The sequence below is a fragment of the Kogia breviceps genome, chromosome X, assembly GCF_026419965.1.
Source record: "Kogia breviceps isolate mKogBre1 chromosome X, mKogBre1 haplotype 1, whole genome shotgun sequence".
In the NCBI taxonomy this organism is placed as follows: Eukaryota; Metazoa; Chordata; class Mammalia; order Artiodactyla; family Physeteridae; genus Kogia; species Kogia breviceps.
Genome location: NC_081330.1, coordinates 92,555,547 through 92,572,936, shown reverse-complemented (window position 1 = coordinate 92,572,936; position 17,390 = coordinate 92,555,547). Strand labels below are relative to the sequence as shown.

At 51.1% G+C, this 17,390-nt stretch overlaps 2 protein-coding genes across 5 annotated transcripts; both read right to left on the bottom strand.

Moving 5' to 3' along the window:
• Positions 1 to 33: 33 nt before the first annotated feature.
• SLC35A2 (solute carrier family 35 member A2) lies at positions 34 to 7,746 on the bottom strand. Of its 3 annotated transcripts, none has more exons than XM_059051428.2 (5): positions 7,612 to 7,746; positions 5,916 to 6,098; positions 3,310 to 3,461; positions 1,651 to 2,387; positions 34 to 307 (listed from the first exon to the last, which is right to left on the bottom strand). In XM_059051428.2, exons 1-5 carry the CDS (start codon positions 7,700 to 7,702, stop codon positions 280 to 282), a joined length of 1,191 nt encoding a protein of 396 aa, XP_058907411.1. In that variant the 5' UTR covers positions 7,703 to 7,746; the 3' UTR covers positions 34 to 279. The 3 variants fall into 3 exon arrangements, with proteins under 3 accessions (XP_058907411.1, XP_066878957.1, XP_058907412.1); XM_067022856.1 differs by having other exon boundaries at positions 1,651 to 1,797; XM_059051429.2 differs by lacking the exon at positions 5,916 to 6,098 and having other exon boundaries at positions 193 to 307.
• Positions 7,747 to 9,119: 1,373 nt separating this feature from the next.
• Positions 9,120 to 14,529, bottom strand: PIM2 (Pim-2 proto-oncogene, serine/threonine kinase). 2 transcript variants are annotated; one of them, XM_059051437.2, is made up of 6 exons: positions 14,246 to 14,529; positions 14,001 to 14,110; positions 13,253 to 13,303; positions 11,001 to 11,373; positions 10,390 to 10,566; positions 9,120 to 10,292 (listed from the first exon to the last, which is right to left on the bottom strand). In XM_059051437.2, the coding sequence occupies exons 1-6, from the start codon at positions 14,304 to 14,306 to the stop codon at positions 10,129 to 10,131; spliced, it is 936 nt and encodes a 311-aa protein (XP_058907420.1). In that variant the 5' UTR covers positions 14,307 to 14,529; the 3' UTR covers positions 9,120 to 10,128. The 2 variants fall into 2 exon arrangements, with proteins under 2 accessions (XP_058907420.1, XP_058907419.1); XM_059051436.2 differs by lacking the exons at positions 14,001 to 14,110; positions 14,246 to 14,529 and having other exon boundaries at positions 13,253 to 13,480.
• Positions 14,530 to 17,390: the final 2,861 nt, after the last annotated feature.

Sequence of the window (17,390 nt, the reverse complement as noted above, 5' to 3'; positions counted from 1 at the left end):
GTCACACTTTTGAGACTTCCCAACCCAAGCCAGCAAGATGCAAAACACATTTTATTTACAAAAACTCACCTAAGAAATAGTGTAGGGGTAGCAGGGGCATGGGGGTGGTTGGGTCCTGTCTGGACCAGAGTTTAGTCATGTCAGCCCTGCGTGGGAGAGGGGGTGTGGGGACAGGGGGTTCGGTGTCTACCCCCCCAATACTGATCAGAGCGTTTGGTCCTGGCTGGACCAGGGCAAGAAGGGAGAGCGAGGCCAGGCCAGCGTCTTCAATCCCAGCGGCTAGGAACCCTTCACCTTGGTGAGCAACCTGTGGTGGGAACGGGGAGGAGAGAAAAACACAGAAAGCTGGGGTGGGCTGGCAGGTGGACGTCCTGAGCAAGAGAGGATGACTAGTGAGGCTGGTAGTCCCCAGGGTTAGTAACAGAGCCCATGTGGAGAGAGCGGGTCCCCTGGGTCAGAAAGGTACACATGGACTAAATAAATACAATATCTTTATTTGGCATTGGGTATCCTGACATTTGTTCATTACAGTTCCTTAAAAAACAAACCAAAAAATCAGAACAAATTAATCAAAAATAAAGATCCAATGGCTCTATGTACATATAGCAAAGACAGCCCAGGCATCGTGCGTCACACACACACACACACACACATACACATACACACACCCGTATACAGCCTGTGGGACACACACACACACACGTATACAGCCTGGGAGACAGTTAAGGGGTCAATAAGCTCTGGGGAGTGCAGGGGGCAGGTTCCACATTTCAGAATTTAAAGACACCCCTCCCCATGAAGTAAGGGTGCCTCATACAGCCAGTGGGGTATCACAAGTGTGGCTGGCAGCTTTATTTTTCCTCTCAGGATATCTTGGAAAATAACCCTGCATCCAGCAACTGACGGTGTCTTAGATTCCATGAGATTAGGCCACATCAAGGACCTCCCTTCTCCATTTTAACCCACACCCTAGATCACTCATCTGATTACACCACAACCCCCCAAATCACAAACAAATGGCCCCTACTGCACCCTCCCCCTGAATGGGCTGATGCAAAAATCTCAGCTGTCGCCCCCCTTCCTCTCTCCCCAGGTGCTCACAAGAGGCCCATTTTCAAGTCCCTGTTAGGGAAGCTGCCCCAAGGCCACAAAAAGAGCTACTAATATGATCCAGTGTGGTTGTCAGGGAGGAGAGAAGGCCTCGAGCTATCAGAATCAGAACCCCACACGTAGGCATCAGTCATTACTAAAGAGCTGTAGGATTTTTGTCCAATTTGTCCCTACACAGGTGGAGGGATTGCTGGGAGGGACTCTCCCAGGCATGAGACACAGGACGCCTCTGGCTGAGGGGGGCAGACAAAAAAAGCCTTGAATGACAACACCCCCAACCCGGTCCCCAAAGGGGTTAAACTGAGACAGAGGAGGCAGCTCTAAAAACCCCTGGCTACAAGGAAGGGTTCACGTGACGCCCTGCCCTAGTCCCACAAGCTTCCGGAAGTCTCGACAACCTGGAAGAAGACCCTTCCAACCCCAGAGGAGCCAGGCCCCGGTGGCAACTTGGGTCCTGCAGATGCCCAACACCCTCCACCCAGTGTCCCTCCCTGTCTCCCCCCAACCGCCACCGCCAGCCCTCACTTCACCAGCACTGACTTTGGCAGAAAGGGCTCCGTGCTGACGTCTCCACGGTGGGAAGACAGCTGCGGTGGCGGCGGCTGCCCCGGAGGCTGCTGGTGAGTGCAGGGCCCAGAGGTGGAGGCAGACGTGGAAGCTATGGCTTTGGCTACACCTCGGGGCAGGCTGTAGAGGTAGACGGCACCGATGACCAGCCCTGCGCCAAGGGCAAACAAAGGGTCCACGTGGAAGCCAAAGAGGCGGATGGAGGCAACAGTGGACAGCACAATGGACAAGGAGGTGGCAAAGCCCTTGAGGATGTTGTCGGCATACTTGACAACAACAGCCACCAGTAGCCCGCCGAAGGCCTGGTTGAGCACCACGCCCCAGACAGCAGGCGTGTACCCGAAAAAGAAGCCGCGGTGGGCTACAGCGGTGCCCTCGGCCCACCAGAGCCCCACCAGGCCCAGGGCTGTGCCAAAGAGGCCCAGCTGCAGGTTGCGCAGCCACACGGAGCCTGAGCTGCCTTTGAGGATCTTCTCGAAGTAGACACCTGCAAAGCCCGAGGACAGACAGGACGCCACGACAGCTGCTAGGCCCGCCCCAGGGTTCTGATCCAGTGGCCGCGGGCCCCCACCGCCAGCTTGCTGTGCCTGGACAATGGCGACTCCGGTGAAGAGGAGCAGCAGGGAGGCCCACTGCAGCCGGGAAAGGCTGCGGTTCAGCATAAGCACGGAGAACAGTGCCGTGGTCAGGATCTTCAGCTGGTACGTCACCTGCGAGTGGCATGCGGAAGACACTGAGGGCTGCTCCCGACCCCCAACATGTACATGTGGGGGACGGCACCCACTGTGGGCCCCCAGGCACAATGCAGGGACAGGGTTGGGTAGATAACCATAAAAACAGCAAAAATATCCAGCCACTGGCCACTGACTGAGATGCAGCTAAATAGCTCTGAGGCGCCTTCCAGAAAGTACACAGGAGGATGGCTGTGCAAGGATGTCCTGGGCCACACCCAAGTGCACATCCCAACCCCATGTCCTAGCTGTGTGATGAGGGACAAAGCACTTGCCCTGTCTGAGCCCTGACATACCATCTGTAAATACACCTGATGTATGTGAAGCACCTCACACAGCAGGTAATGAATGAATGGTAAACATCCTGATGAGGGAGGTCTTGATAACGATGGGTTGATACAAATGAATCAGCCATGAAATGACGTCAGTAAACGTTTACATAGAGCTTACTATGTGCCAGGTGTGGGTCTAAGCACTTCACATGAATTCGTTTAATCCTCACATATGAAGTGTGTTATTGTAATGTCCAATTTAAAGATGAGATGGAGAGGTTACGTGACTTGCCCAATATCACACAGCTGGAAAGTAGCAGATCTGGGATTTGAACCCAGGCAGCGTGGCCCCAGAATCCAGGCTTTTACACCATCTTAAAGGTTGCTTGTAAACAGCCTAAAGCTTATCCATCACCAACCAAGGGCTCTTCCCAGATATTACTTCTTTTAATCATCTCAGTGAGTAGCTACTATTACCATTTCCATTCCCAGTTCTCACAGATGAGGAAACCGAGGTTGAGGAAGATCCATGGACATTCTGGAGGAAACACATCCCCCACTCTCTGCAGCCCTCCCTCCCCAACATCCTATATCCCCCACCCCAGCCAGTTCCTGGGCTTGGGGCTCACCTGGAAAGTGGCAGCTGGCAGGTTGGAGATGGCAACATACTGGAGGTTATTCTGCAAGGTGTAGATGAGAGAGGGCACTGCGAGCTTGAGTGTATCCACATACTGCACCAGGACAGCCTCGTGGAGGAAAAGAACCAGGTGCTTCACGTTACCTAGGTGGAGGGAGGAGAGCCCTGTTTAGCACTGACTTCCAAAGATGGGGATCCTCTAAAGGACAGGACTGGGCCTGGTCCTGTGTCTCCCCACCACACTCCGACTCCCTGAGGGCTAGAATGAGGTCTGTACTCTCGGTTTCTCTACAGTACAACCATGTCTCCAGCAAGCCTTGCGGATACTCAGTCTGAGAGTCACAGACCATATTTCACTCATCTTAGAGCCCACCTCCCTGGCACAAAGCCCCAGGGCAAGCACTCAGTACAGTTTGTGCAATGAAATAATCAACACTAACTAGGAGCTTGTGAAGTAGAAGCTCTAGGAGTGTGGGTGGGAGGCTGTTTACCGAGCAGAGGGAAAGTTTTAGACTCAGCTTTTATTATTATTATTTTTAAAGATCTTTATGATGTGGACCATTTTTAAAGTCTTTATTGAATTTGTTACAATATTGCTTCTGTTTTACGTTTTGTTTTTTTGGCTGCAAGGCATGTGGGATCTTAGCTCCCTGACCAGGGATCGAACGAACCCACACCCCCTGCATTGGAAGGCGAAGTCTTAACTAGTGGACTGCCAGGGAAGTCCCTTAGACTCAACTTTTAGACTTTTCCTAGTTCCTTCCTAGCCTGAGAGCTGCCTGAGGGCAGGGGCCATCTTCCACTTGGCTGCCTCCTTCTGGCAGCCCCCCCACACCAAGCATTTGCCCCCGTCACATGGAAGAATGCAGGCTTGACTCTAAAGCAGAAAGTCTGGTTGGGACCTGCTCCAATCAATAAATGAGAATACTCTCCTATATAATAAGACCTTTGCAAATCTTACCCCACTTTTTTGCAGTTCATCTTTTAGGACTCATCTGAGTGTCCCTCCTCCAGGAAAACCCAACAACCACTGCACAAGGTAACTGCAGGAACCCCTGCTGATGCTCATTCACAAAACCCTGCCCTTGCCCTTCATGGCATTAATCCCAGGAGTAATTATCAAGCTCTAACCCTTTACCCAAATTCCCTGGGCCCAGGGGTTTGGGTGTTTAAAAATGTCCAGGTGTTAGAAAGGTAACGTGGCATATATGCTATATATTTCACATAACACACACCACGTATATGGGGCTGCACACCATAATCAAGCACATTCATATTTCTGCAGTGAGTCACATGGACACATTCATTAACCTGTAGCTATTTGTTTTCCCCATCTAAAATATCAGCCCCCCGAGGGCAAGATGCACGTCTGCATTGCTAACATGTCCACCTCCACAGCCAGAACATGGCCTGCCACACAGCGTTCACTCGAACCGTCTCAGAATCAATCTAGAACAGAGCAGATGAGTTCCTAAACTGCCTCCCAGGGCCCTGGAGCTAATGAGTGGGTGAGAATGTTTTCTTCAGTGTAAATACCTAGGGCAGAGCCGCATGCGAGGCCTTTATAGAGAAATGATTGGGCAACATTTTAAAGAAGAAGGTCTTTGGGGAGGTGTTTAGTAAATAAAGTCAACTTATAGGAAATATAGAGGACAGAAGAACATGTTAAATGAGACCACTGGGAGACACTCAGCAAAATCCAGGCTACCCAAAGTCTACAAGACAAACAACCTTATGTCTTCAAGAAATTAACTGCAGAGAGAAAAAAAGTCAGTTGAAGGGGAACCTAGAGGCTAGCCCACCTAGAAGACACCAACCAATTACAAAGCACTGACTTTATATAAACCTGATTCAAACAAAAATTTTTAAACTTTTATGACATTTGAGAAATCATTACGAATTTGAACACTGACTGGATATTTGATTATTTTATTAACTTAAAAAATTATTGTTAAGTTTTTGATGTATGATTTCTAGCAGTCATGACTGATTGAAGTCATTATTTTAAATGTACCGAACTATTTACTCAAGATAATAAGAGGGAATTTACTTCAAAATAATACTTCATGCGGGACATACTTCAATATAACAAGGTGCAGGAGTAGGTAAACAGACACATAGATTGGTAGTGAATGGATAATCACTGATGCTGTTTAATGGCAGAGTGGCCATGAGTTGATCATTGTTGAATCTCGGTGATGGGACATGGATGTTTTACCATTTTATTATTTTCTCTGATTTTGTGTTTGAAATTCTCCATAATGAAAAGTTAGAAAGAAATCAATAAATCATCATGTAAGGGTCACCTGCTACCTTATGGGCACAGACTGTCTCACTCCTTCAGTGTTTACCAGCCAGCTCCTGGGGAGTTAGGGGTATAAACATGTGGATGCAGCTACTCATAGCTGGAGGTACAAGGCAGCCAAGCCGCACTTACACAGTCCTTAGGCATTGTCATAGACACAGAGATACTCCCCCAACCAAACCCTCCACGTGGGAGCGGGTACAGACACACAGACACACACACACATACACACACTGCAACCCACCGACTCCAATGCAGTCCCCCTCCCTGCAGCCCCCCTCCCTGGCTCATACCCCTCTTCTGTGCGAAGAGCAGCAGCAGGCAAGTGAGACCTTTGAGCACTTCAGCCATGACCACAGCAGTGGTGGCAAAGAAGCGGTCCCCAGGCAATGTGCGGGCATAGCGGATGCTGAGGATGAGGGAGGCATTCTGGACCACCAGCACAGCTAAGGATATGTATTTGAGGCGCCGGTGAGCTGTGGGAAATGGAAGGAGTAAGGGGGAAGAAGGGGTCAAAATCTGCTGTGGCATAACCACACTACCACCCTCCCCTCTCCTTTCTCGACCAGGATCCTCCTAGCCACCGCTACTTCCTCCTCCTGCCTGCCTATCCTAACCCAACGTGAGTCTGATCCCTGCCAGCTTCCACTGCCTCAGCCACAGGCAGGAAGAGCCAGAAAGGGAAAAATGGGCCTCTCCCTGTCCAGCCCATACCTGGAATCCTTGCTGAGGTGTCAGGAAATGGGTGGGGCAGGTACTGGACACCCACCTCCGCCCTCTCTCTCCCTCCCCTGAGTGAGAAGCAACCCTGCCCTGGGCAGAATACCAACTGCATCCTCGATATTTATTGAGTGCTTACTGCGTGCCTATCACTGGGATAAGGGATTTATGTGGATCACCTCAACAGACACCTACATGGCTCTGATCTCTGAAGGAACTATCTGTGTGCCCATTTTACGGATGAACAACCAAAGATTTAGATGAAATGATGGTTCTATTTAGTGAAGGATTGTCTCATGTGAAAAATGATACCCTAATACAAGGAATGAGACCACTGTATAAGGCATGTCCATCCCCTAAGGAACTTTCTCTCATCTAAATTATTCCATTCCCTTACACTCAGAATGGTCTCTCCAACCCCTCCTGCCTATGATGACTGATTCCTCCCTGCCCCAGAATGGTCTAACAAATATAAGAAATGATTCCCTCACTGTCCAAAGGATTGAATCCCATGTAGTAAATGGTTACTCCACTAAGAATGGTCTGGGTCCCTTAACGATATAAGGAAATATTTCCCTATACACCAATCATCCTCCCACCACCACATACCCCCACCTGCAGCCAAGGAATTATCCCTTGTCCGGCTCACACTCACAATGAACTCTCCCCGTTATAAGGAATGGTCTGGCACCCTCAGAACGTCCTTTCTCCGCCATATAAGGAAGGCCCCTCCCACTGCAACATACAATGAACTATCTCCATCAGGAAGGGACCCCCAGAACGGTCTTCTCCCCATATAATGAACATCCCTATCCTCAAAATATTCTAAGTCATATAAGGAAGAACCCGCCCCACCCTAACTCACAATACCCCTGTCCCTTTACAAGGAAGAAACCACTACCCTCAGAACAGCCCCCCTTCTGTAAGGAAGAACTCTCCCGCTCTCAGAATGGTCTCTCCCTTGTATAAGGACGGACCCCCCCCACACACTCATGAGGTCTTAGTGGTCTTAGCCTCCCCAAAAGGAAATACCCGCCTCCAACTCAGAATGGTCTCTACTCCCCATTTGCAGAAGGGATCTCCCCATCAACCTCAGAATGGTCTCTTCCCCGCCCCCAAAACACACGTCCTCCTCCCAGCCCCCCACTCCCCACACATAGGTTGGTCCGTAAGGGATGCTCCCTCTCAGCTCAGTGAGGAACCTTTCTGAACCCCAGCGATCCCGCCCCCCCGGCCCGCCGCCGACTGCTCAGCCACAGCCTGTCTCACCCGCAGTCGCGGTCCCAGGCTCCAACGCCCCTGCGGAGACCGTCCCTGGCCCGGCCGCCGCGGGGGAACCGCCGGACCCCACCGCTGCCATGTTGGCATCTGCCTGGCCCGTCCCCTCGGCAACAGTAGGCCACTTCCGTGTCCGTTACTTCCGCTTCCGGGACCGGTGGGGATGGGGCGAGCGAGAAGCTGCCCAGAGCAGTGGCTCTCCTCATTCGCTTCTGAACGCTAGTTTAAGAGCGACCTCAGGATTTACAAATTCCGTTGGGATCCGGAGACAGGGCACGCAGCCGGCTCAGTCTCCCGCCGTCTTTACAGAGCCTCTTTAGCCCACTCCCGTTACTAAACCCGCTCCCGTCTTCTTTGACCCCGCTTTCCATATCGCCCGCCCATTCTGTCTCCTCGTCTTTGGTTCCGCTGTCCGTCTCCTATCTCGGCTCTTTATTGCCACCTTCTGATGGCACCGCCCTTTCTGCATCAAAACTCCTGGGTCCTTCCGGGTTGGACTGAAGTTCTTTGCCCTTCTGTCGGTGAGGCCAACCCCCGCCCCCTGGAGAGGCAGCGGGCATCTGGGAGGGAAGTGGGACTTTGAGAGAGCAGGGCAGGTGAGGGTTAGGCAGGTAAGCGAGCAGATAAAGGCAGGGCAGTTGAGGATATACTAGTGAAATGGCACAGGAGAGTTCAGACTGAGAAGGGAGGACAAGTGAGCCACCATTAAGAATGGAAAAGTGAGAAGGGGGTAGGTAAGCCCGCAGGTGAGGTTTACAGGTTTTTTGTTTTTGTTTTTTGCCATGCTGCCTGGCTTGCATGATCTTAGTTCCCCGACCAGGGATCGAACCCGGGCCACCGCAGTTAGGACTAGCACCTAGTCCTAACCACTGGACCGCCAGGAAATTCCCTAGGTTAGCTGTTGAAAGCAGGGCAAGAGAAGGTACAGATGAGGTCGGGACAAGTGAAACTATGATAGAATAGGGCAGGGCAGGTAAGTCAAAAGTTGAGGAAGTTGAAGTGAGCGGGATGAACAGGTAAGAAGACAAGGAAGAGGTGAAAAGGTAGGGGCAAAACAGGTGACTCCACCTTGGTCGTTATTAGAAAACAAGGAAGGGCGAGGAAGATTCCTGTCAGCACTCAACCCCCACCCTGCCCTCACCAAGCCCCAGAAAGGGCTTTTCTTCTCCCATGGGGAAGGTATTTCCTCCCCTGGGGTTGGAGGAAAGGAGTTTTTTCTGCCTCTGAGCTGACCATCTTTGATTTGGGAGTGTGTCCCAGACACCTTCAATGTCTAGGGTATCTCCAAAGCAGCCCTTCTGCACACACGGGGTGCTACATAAGAGCTGAGGGGAAAATCAAGTTTTTCTTTCACCTTAAATGAACCCATAAAAGATCTTCAGGATGGCACCACAAGACTGAGGCTTCCCGTGGGCAGAGAGGTCCAATCCATCTCCCTCTTGGCTCAGCATTCAGTATGCTCCACGAATGCCTCACCACATCTACAAATGGCCAGTCGCTTCTGATTCTATTACGTTTATTAAATAGTGGGTTTCCACACATGGCTTTTTAAATAATCCAGGCAGGGGAGAAGGAAGAGGAAGATACAGTTGGAGCTCTCCTTCCCCAATACATAAGTATTTACATTTCAGCAACTGGACAACCCTGGCTCAGAAGGAGGCAGCAAGAATCCAAAAAAGGTGGAGGGTGGAGAACAAACAACAAGACTTATTTCCCCCACCCCATCCCCCCAAAACTATCCACCCCATCCTAGTGGACTCTAGTAGTGTCCATCTCCCATCCCTTCCCAAATCATGAAAGTGGGGTTTCTCCTCACCGGAATAAGAGCACTTGGGATAACAGAGTAGGGTCCCCTCACACACACACACACACACACACACACACACACACACACAAAAGCCCTGGGACAACAATAGGGCTTACCTCCCCCAGAATAAACACACACACACACACACACACACACACACAAAAGCCCTGGGACAACAATAGGGCTTACCTCCCCCAGAATAAACAACCCTGGGCTGAGGTAGGCAAGCAGCTTGACTGAATATGGGACCCTAGGCTAGGGGAAAGGGTCCCTTTGCTAAAATAAGAGCCGCTGGGGTATTGGAAGGAAAGCACCCTTGCCCAAGTCAGAGCATTTAAACTAAGTTTGTGTGGTGGTAGCAGGAGGTGCCAGTGTAGGGGTTACTGCTCATCAGAATAAGAGCCCTGCAGGCTCAGAATGTAAGTAATTTCAACCAAATAAACACCCTTAGCAAAACAAGAAGCAAAGAAGGACCCCCTCCAGAATAACAGAGCATACGTTCTGGGAGGAAGTCTCCTTAGCAGGATTGGGATGGGGACTAGGTAAACTTGGCTTATGTCTTCTGACCCCTGATCCCCAATCTCTGACCCTAGTAACACTGGATTTTTAATGACCTGTAAAACCAGATCAACAGATGTCCATCTATCCCTGTGGCGTGGCCATGGGATGGCTATTCCAACTAATGGGGGCCCTGGCCAGGACTAGGGCAGTAGGGACCAGGCCAAAGGGGTGGAACTCCCTTTGGGAGTGTTGAGGGATGCATCCTCGGCTGGTGTCTGCATCCAAGGGTCCAGCAGGATCTCCTCCAGTGTGGGTCGGGCAGAGGGTTTGGGGTCCAGGCACCGGCGGATTAGAGCACAACAGTCTGCAGATCAGAAGCACACAGGAGATTAGCAGTGAGTTTGGGGCACCAATCCCTGGGAGGGATGAAGTTTGGTGGGCTAGGGTGGGTGGGGCCTCACCTGGGGAGACGTGGGCAGGGAAGTGGAGCTCAGCCTCCAGAATCTCCTGGTCTCGCTCAAAGGGAATGTCCCCACATACCATGTCATAGAGGAGGATACCCAGTGACCAGACAGTGGCTGGGAGTGCGTGGTACTGTTGACGAGAGATCCACTCCGGGGGGCTGTACACCCTTGTCCCTGCACACAAGCCACAGGTTAGACCATTCTCTGATAATGCCCTTCTCCCATCCCACCCTCCCCAGGAAGTATGGTTGCTTCACTAGAATTAAGAGAACTCACTGTATGAGCAGGGTCCCCTCACCAGAATAGAAGCTCAATGGAATAAAAGCACTTAAAAGGTACAGTAGGACCTCCTTACCAGAAAAAGACTCAGGATGATAGCAGGATCCCCTCATTAGAATAAGAGCCCAGAACAAGATCAGGGCACTGTCAGAAGGTGGACTTATTAGAGGGCAAGGCTTGAAAGCCCCTAATATTAAAATTCAAGAACCTTATAAAGGTGTACTATAGATCAAGGGTTACAGGATACCCCAGCACTAGAGGTCAAATGTCAAGAGGCCAAAAAGATAAAAGGTGAAAACTCCCCCCACAGAGATTTAGGGAAGCCTTACCATCAAAGTCAGTGTAGGGTTCATCATGAAGCAGGGCGCCAGAACCAAAATCAATGAGTTTGGCACAGCCCCGGCGGAGGTCCATCAGGATGTTCTCATCCTTGATGTCACGATGGACAACTCCACGGGCATGGCAGTGCCGAACAGCTGCCACTACCTGGGCAAAGAGACAGCGGCTTCGGCCTTCACCCAACGGGCCCTGCTCTGTGATGTAGTCAAAGAGATCCTGGGCAGGCAGAGGCCGCTCAAGGACCAGCATGAAGCCCTCTGGTGTCTCGAACCAGTCAAGCAGGCGGATCACACCAGGGTGTCCACCACCTGCACCCACCTTCCATAGCAGTGCCACTTCCAGTGGGCATGTGACTGAGTCTGACTGGAGGGGGGGGGAAGCAGGGAGAGAAAAGAGAATACAGACGTCAGGCTAACAGCTTTGAGGCTGACTTTTCGCCTGAACTTAAATCATAGCTCCTCAGCCTCCTGACTGTGTGGCCTTGAGCAACCCGTTTCCTTCCCTAGGCCTCAGTTCTCTCATCTTAAAGGCTTAAACTCACATAGCCATTGGAAAGGTGATTCAAGCTTAAGGCTATGGGGTGGGGAGGGATAAATTGGGAGATTGGGATTGACATGTTAACACTACTATATATAAAATAGATATAACTAATAAGGACCCACTGTATAGCACAGGGAATTCTACTCAATACTCTGTAATGACCTATATTGGGAAAGAATCTAAAAAAAGTAAAAGTGGATATATGTATATTTATAACTGATTCACTTTGCTGTACAGAAGAAACTAACACATTTTGAATCAAGTATATTCCAATAAAATTAATTTTAAAAAATCCAAAGCCTTTGCACATCTGGCATGTAATAGGAGCTCAGTTCATGTTTTTGGCTGTGCCGCTTGCAGGATCCTAGTTCCCCAACCAGGGACTGAACCTGGGCCACAGCAGTGAAAGTGCCGAATCTCAACCACTGGACCACCAGGGAATTCCCTCAGGAAATGTTTGAGGAATAAATGAAGGTGGTTCTTAACAAAAGGCCTTCAGCAGAAGCAACTGATAAATACTATTATGCAGTAATTTATCTGTTTTTGTCCACTGATATCTGTAAAGAGACTTGAATAGTACCTTACACACAGTGTTGCTTGATAAATGTTTGTTAAATAGATAAAAGCACTTTATAGCATAGAATCTGACACAGTTAGCACTCAATAAATACTATTATTGTGTGATGGTTTGTCTGCTTTGTTCATTGCCATAGCTCAAACACTAGAACAATGCTTGGTAACAGGGCAGAGCTCAATACATAGTTGCTAAACAGGTGAAAGCAATTAGTAGAAAAGGACTAGCACAAAAAGAGCTCTCAATAAATGTAATATTTTGCTAAGTGCCTAGAATTCTACCTGGCACGCTCTAGGTGCTAATATACAGTTGTTAAATAGCTAAAAGTGATTAACTGTAAAGGAACTGGCACAAAGTAAGAACTCAATAGTGTCATTATGTGATATTTTGTCACTGTCACCAAGCATCTAGAACCGTGTTGAATGAAAGTACTTAGTGGAACTTGGAACACAGTAAGCTTTTATGATGAAGCAAAGTCTGAGGCATACAGTTGGTGCTCAATAAAAGGCATACATGTTACTGGTCACAAAACCCACCCCACTCTCGAAGCCCTGCGCGGGCACACGGACTGCCAGAAGCAGCCTTCCTGCCTGAGCTGGGGCCCTCTGCCGGCCAGTGCACTGACTTGCACAGTCGCAGACAGGTTTTCTCACGGTGATGAAAATTCCGCTACTGCGCAGGCGCACCTTCTCCCTCTGGGTCCCACAGCCTGCTCAGGCGCAGTTTCCCCAGAGCCCGCCAGGGGGCGCTCCCGCCGCTACAACTTGCCCAGACCCGCCCTGTTGTCCGTTAGCGCTCAAAAGGCAGAAGAGAAGCAGCCACCGTCACCATGGCAACCAATGACCTCTGCCCCTCTTTCCTCACCAGCAGGCCCTGCGGGCAGCCCCTGAGGCAATGTTTGGAGGCTGAGAAAAGAGGGTGGGAGGGGAGAATCCAGGGCTCTAGGGGAACTGGGGTGAGTCAGAACTGTATGAAGGTGTGGATATCACCACAGGGGAGTAAACATGGGCTGGAAGGAGTGTTCTTCTCACCGTTACAGGGCCCAAGGAGTCATACAAACCATAGAAAGGCGAAATCCATCGTCAGAGATGGCGTCACCAGGTCAAAAAGGACTGCAAAGATACTCACCCAGGGGGACCAGCCCAGCACGCGATTCCGGGGGATCACTTTGATGGCCACCTGAAGAAGCAGGCTGAGGTGAGCGGGCCAGCAGATGACCCTCAGACCTCTCCCGGTTTGGACCCTCACCCTAGTCTTTCTGATCCCAACCAACCACTCCACACCACAACCCCAAATTAGCTGGAGCTTCTCCCCTACCCTCCAAGTCTCCAAAACCAAGTACACCTCTCCCACCATCTTTGGCCCTGGGCTCTTCCTTCTCAAGGCTTCAGGATCCCTCACTCCACGTGACGAGTTCCGAATTTCCTAACACCCCAAGCCCTCGATCTTCCCATCCAGCCCCAGAACACCCCAACCCTGTAGGGGGGGGGTCCTGGTCCTCATGGCTCCACCCTGGACACCTGCCTCCAAAATCCCCAAAATCTCAACTCTAGGTCCCCACCTTCCCACATATATATACCTCTCCTGGATTGCAGGGTCTAGAGTCCTCATGACCCCCCACTCCCCAGTCTCACTCACTCACTCACTCACACACACACACACACACACACACACACACACACACACACACAGACGCCCGCGCGCGCCCGCGCGCGCGCGCCCTCAGACACCCTCAGCAACCCGAATCCCAGCCCTCATGACCCTACCACTCGCACACACTGTAGGCTCATTCCCTGGTCAATTAGCATCCCAGCCCCGGGGCTCCCGCCGCCGCCACACACACACCTGGCCCTCCCAAGACCCTCGTGGTGGATACCTGGAGTCGGTCTGTGACGCGATGTCCGGCGAAGACGGTGCCAAAGCCCCCCTTACCCAGGAGGGGGCCGAGTCGGTACTCGGCCTCGAACGCTTCCCGATCCTTGCCTCCTACGCAGGCGGAGGCGAGGAAGTCAGGGTGGCGGCGTGCTGAGGCCGGCCGCGACCCTCTCCCCATCCCCCCGCGCCGCCCTCAACCACTTCAGCCCGCCCGGCCTGGTCGCGCGGTAGGGGAGCCTCTCTCACCTGGCGGCGGCGTGGGGGTCATGGGGGCCACCGGGAGCCCCTGCAGAGGCTTAGTCAACATGGAGGAGGAGCTGCGCAGACTGAGCCCGCTGAGCCCGCAAGGCGTCGACGCCCGGGGCAGCGAGGCCGGGGGACCAGGACTTGGGGGCGCCAGGGTGGAAGGTAAGGAAACTGGTGGCCCAGAAGAGCCAGCAAACAGCGATACGTTAAGATTTGCTGCGCGCGCCAGCCCCAACGCTACTGAGACAGGGCACGAGCCTCCCGAGAGAGTCGCCCCGGGCGACGGCCCCGCCCACTTGGCTTTGATCAATCCGGACGCAGCACCTGCTGTACCCCAGCCAATCGGAGCCAGCCCTTATTTGCATGCCACCCTCAACGTTTCAAGTACCCCCTTATGCAAATACATGCCCGGATCTTCCGCGGGGGCGGGGTCTGCATGCAAATGAGGGGGCGCGTGCGAAGAAGAAAACTGGTTTTGGGAATCCCTTTTGCAGCAAGCGCGTTTGTTTTGGTTGTTGCGCGGAGTTGTTTTTATATATGTGTCTGTATGTGTATATATAAACTAAAAAAAAAACTGCACCGCCTCCTTTCCTAGGAAGTTGGTTGGCCGCCCGCTGCCTCGAGATTAGCGCGGAGATAACGCCAGGCCTTCTAAGGGTTCTAAGAATCCCGGCCTGTGGTTATCCAGGACCCTGTCTCGGGAAGGGTGCTCCTCAAACCAGGACCAGGGCCCTCTAGACGCCCGGCGGCCTCCGCCCGGAGACTGAAGCACCACCTCAGGGGAAGCGCTGGTCAAAGGCACCGTTCCCATGCCCGGAGGCCACGGCCTGTGGGGTGTTTGTGGAACCCTTAACGTGGACAGACCTGGCTAGACCCAGCCATGAACCCAGTCAGCAGGTCTTGAATCTGGAATGGCGGGGAGGGGTTCTTGGGGGTGGGAGCCAGCCAGAGTGGTGGTGGCTTGGGGTGTGCTTCTGGATGAGAGAGACAGGGGCTATGAGGGCTCGGGAAGGTGGTAAAATACCCTCAGTCACAAATTTGGGAAAATAGGCCTCATGCTGCAAGCAGACAGACATGCACTCCAAAGACACACACACAGAAGCACCGTATGAGAAATACACAAACACATACGGACAGACACATTCACATGAACTTGTCCTAGATACACATGTACACATGTACTGTCACACAGAGGCTGAAATCTACTGTCAGGCAGGCATGCTGCCAGAAAATTATGTCCCAGAATGACACGAGATGCACTGTTATAGAAAGGCACTCCAGATAGATTCACCTAGACCTACACTGCCATGTGACAAGGACACAGAAATGTCCTGTCAGACATACTGCCAGAACTTGTCACAAAGATACTGGCACCATCAGACGTGCAGTGTCACAGAAAGACTTGTACTGTCCCAGAAATGAGACCCAAAGTCTGTCACAGGAAGACACACAGATGCTCAAGACACACATGCACTGCTCCAAAGGCAGACATATACTTATGTGATAGAACCACAAATAGGCAGTGTCACAAAAACAGACATGGATTGACCCAGTCACAGACACACACACACACACCAGCAGACACGCAGTGTTGTCACTGAAACTGTCCAGAAATAGCTACCCAGAATCTGTCACAGGAATACAAACGGACATCCACCCTATCAGAAAGAAACCACAGATGCACTGTCACAGACAGACCCACACAGACATGCACTTGTCTCAGAAACAGACACAAACCTGTCAGAGATAGAGTCCCACACTCAGTCACCATCTGACACACCTGGAAATAAGCCCTTGTCACACACACTAGAGAAAGACACTGTGAGATGCACATAGAGACTTGGACTCACCAGTCTCACACACACACACACAAACACCCAAAAAGCAAATACACACATGTACTCTCCCTTATTCATCCAACATTTATTAGGGGTCTACTGTAAGCCTGCAAGGCCCTAGAGGGGGTGCAGATATTAAGAGATACACAGATAAGTCAGGCATCATAGCCCTTGCCCAGGAAGTAGATAGTACAGTTACTGGGAAAGGAGTAAAGACATATTTGTAGATAGAGGTGAGAATGTGGATGGGGTCACACAGGACTTCTCAGGAGACCCTCTACCCATCTTGAAAGACAAGGCTGGAGGCTTGGGACAGAGGAAAGGCAAATTCCAGGCAGAGGCCAAGGAAAACTGGACAGAGCGGCAAGATGAAGTAGGCAGGGGCCAAATGGTGCAGAAACTTCAACATTAGGATAATAAATAATACCTGCTAACATTTGAGCTCTCAGAATGTGGCAGGAACTGTGCCATCGTACATTATGTTGACCATATACACTCTCTCAATGCTCACAACCAGAGAGAGCATGAGGTAGTAGACATTAATCACCCCTGTCCTACACATGGGACACTTGAAACTCAGAAAGCCTGTGATTTGACCAAGGCCATAGTTAGAAAAAGCCGAGGTTTCAAACCAACTCTCCAACACATGTGCTTAACCAGTAGATTCCAGAGACATCCTGCAGACAGCCACACCCTCACCTGCAGAACTGGACACACATCCTTCCACAAGGGCCCCATTATTGAGGGACATCAAAGACAACTGATGAAACCTGAGGGCCAGCCATCCTTCCCTGCCTTGGCTTTACCTAGTCTAGGAAGGGCAAGGACAGAAGTGTCAAGAAAACTGAGGAACATGAACAAAAAAAGGTTTAGCTATTCCTCGGTTTCTAAAACCAAGTGTGTGTGTGGGGTCCCCTCTGGTCACTTCCACTAAACTCATGTTGCTATGAAGCAACCGTTGTGGCTGACCAAAGCATTTCCTAATCAAACAATCACAAGGAAAGTGCAAACATATTGTGGCGAGAGGCAGGCAGAGAAGTTGGAAGTTCAGTCCCTGCCTTTAAGCTCACAGTTCTCTGCTCCCATCACACCCCAGGAAATAGAGTGGGCAGGTTACATCCTGTGTCAATACTGAGGCAAGGGCGATGGACAAAGACAGAGCTTTCTTGGTGGTAACAGGTCCAAAAGCTGGTTTAGTAACCAGTGAATCAAATATGAACAAACTCTGGGCCCCCAGAAAGACCCCAATGGAGAGCATACGGCCCTTAGAGGTCAAGCCAAGGTCTGTGCCATCACCACCTCTGATC

Excerpts from the sequence above, each read along its gene's own strand:
- PIM2 (XM_059051436.2), bottom strand. The coding sequence starts at position 13,480 with ATGGTGGGAGAGGTGTACTTGGTTTTGGAGACTTGGAGGGTAGGGGAG. Across the intron at positions 11,374-13,252 it reads TGCTGGGCTGGTCCCCCTGG|TCAGACTCAGTCACATGCCC; the intron begins GTGAGTATCTTT and ends CCCCCCCTCCAG. Across the intron at positions 10,293-10,389 it reads CCCTGCCCACGTCTCCCCAG|ACTGTTGTGCTCTAATCCGC; the intron begins GTGAGGCCCCAC and ends TCTGATCTGCAG.
- SLC35A2 (XM_059051428.2), bottom strand. The coding sequence starts at position 7,702 with ATGGCAGCGGTGGGGTCCGGCGGTTCCCCCGCGGCGGCCGGGCCAGGG. Across the intron at positions 6,099-7,611 it reads GCCTGGGACCGCGACTGCGG|CTCACCGGCGCCTCAAATAC; the intron begins GTGAGACAGGCT and ends CATTTCCCACAG. Across the intron at positions 3,462-5,915 it reads GCTCTTCGCACAGAAGAGGG|GTAACGTGAAGCACCTGGTT; the intron begins GTATGAGCCAGG and ends CCCTCCACCTAG.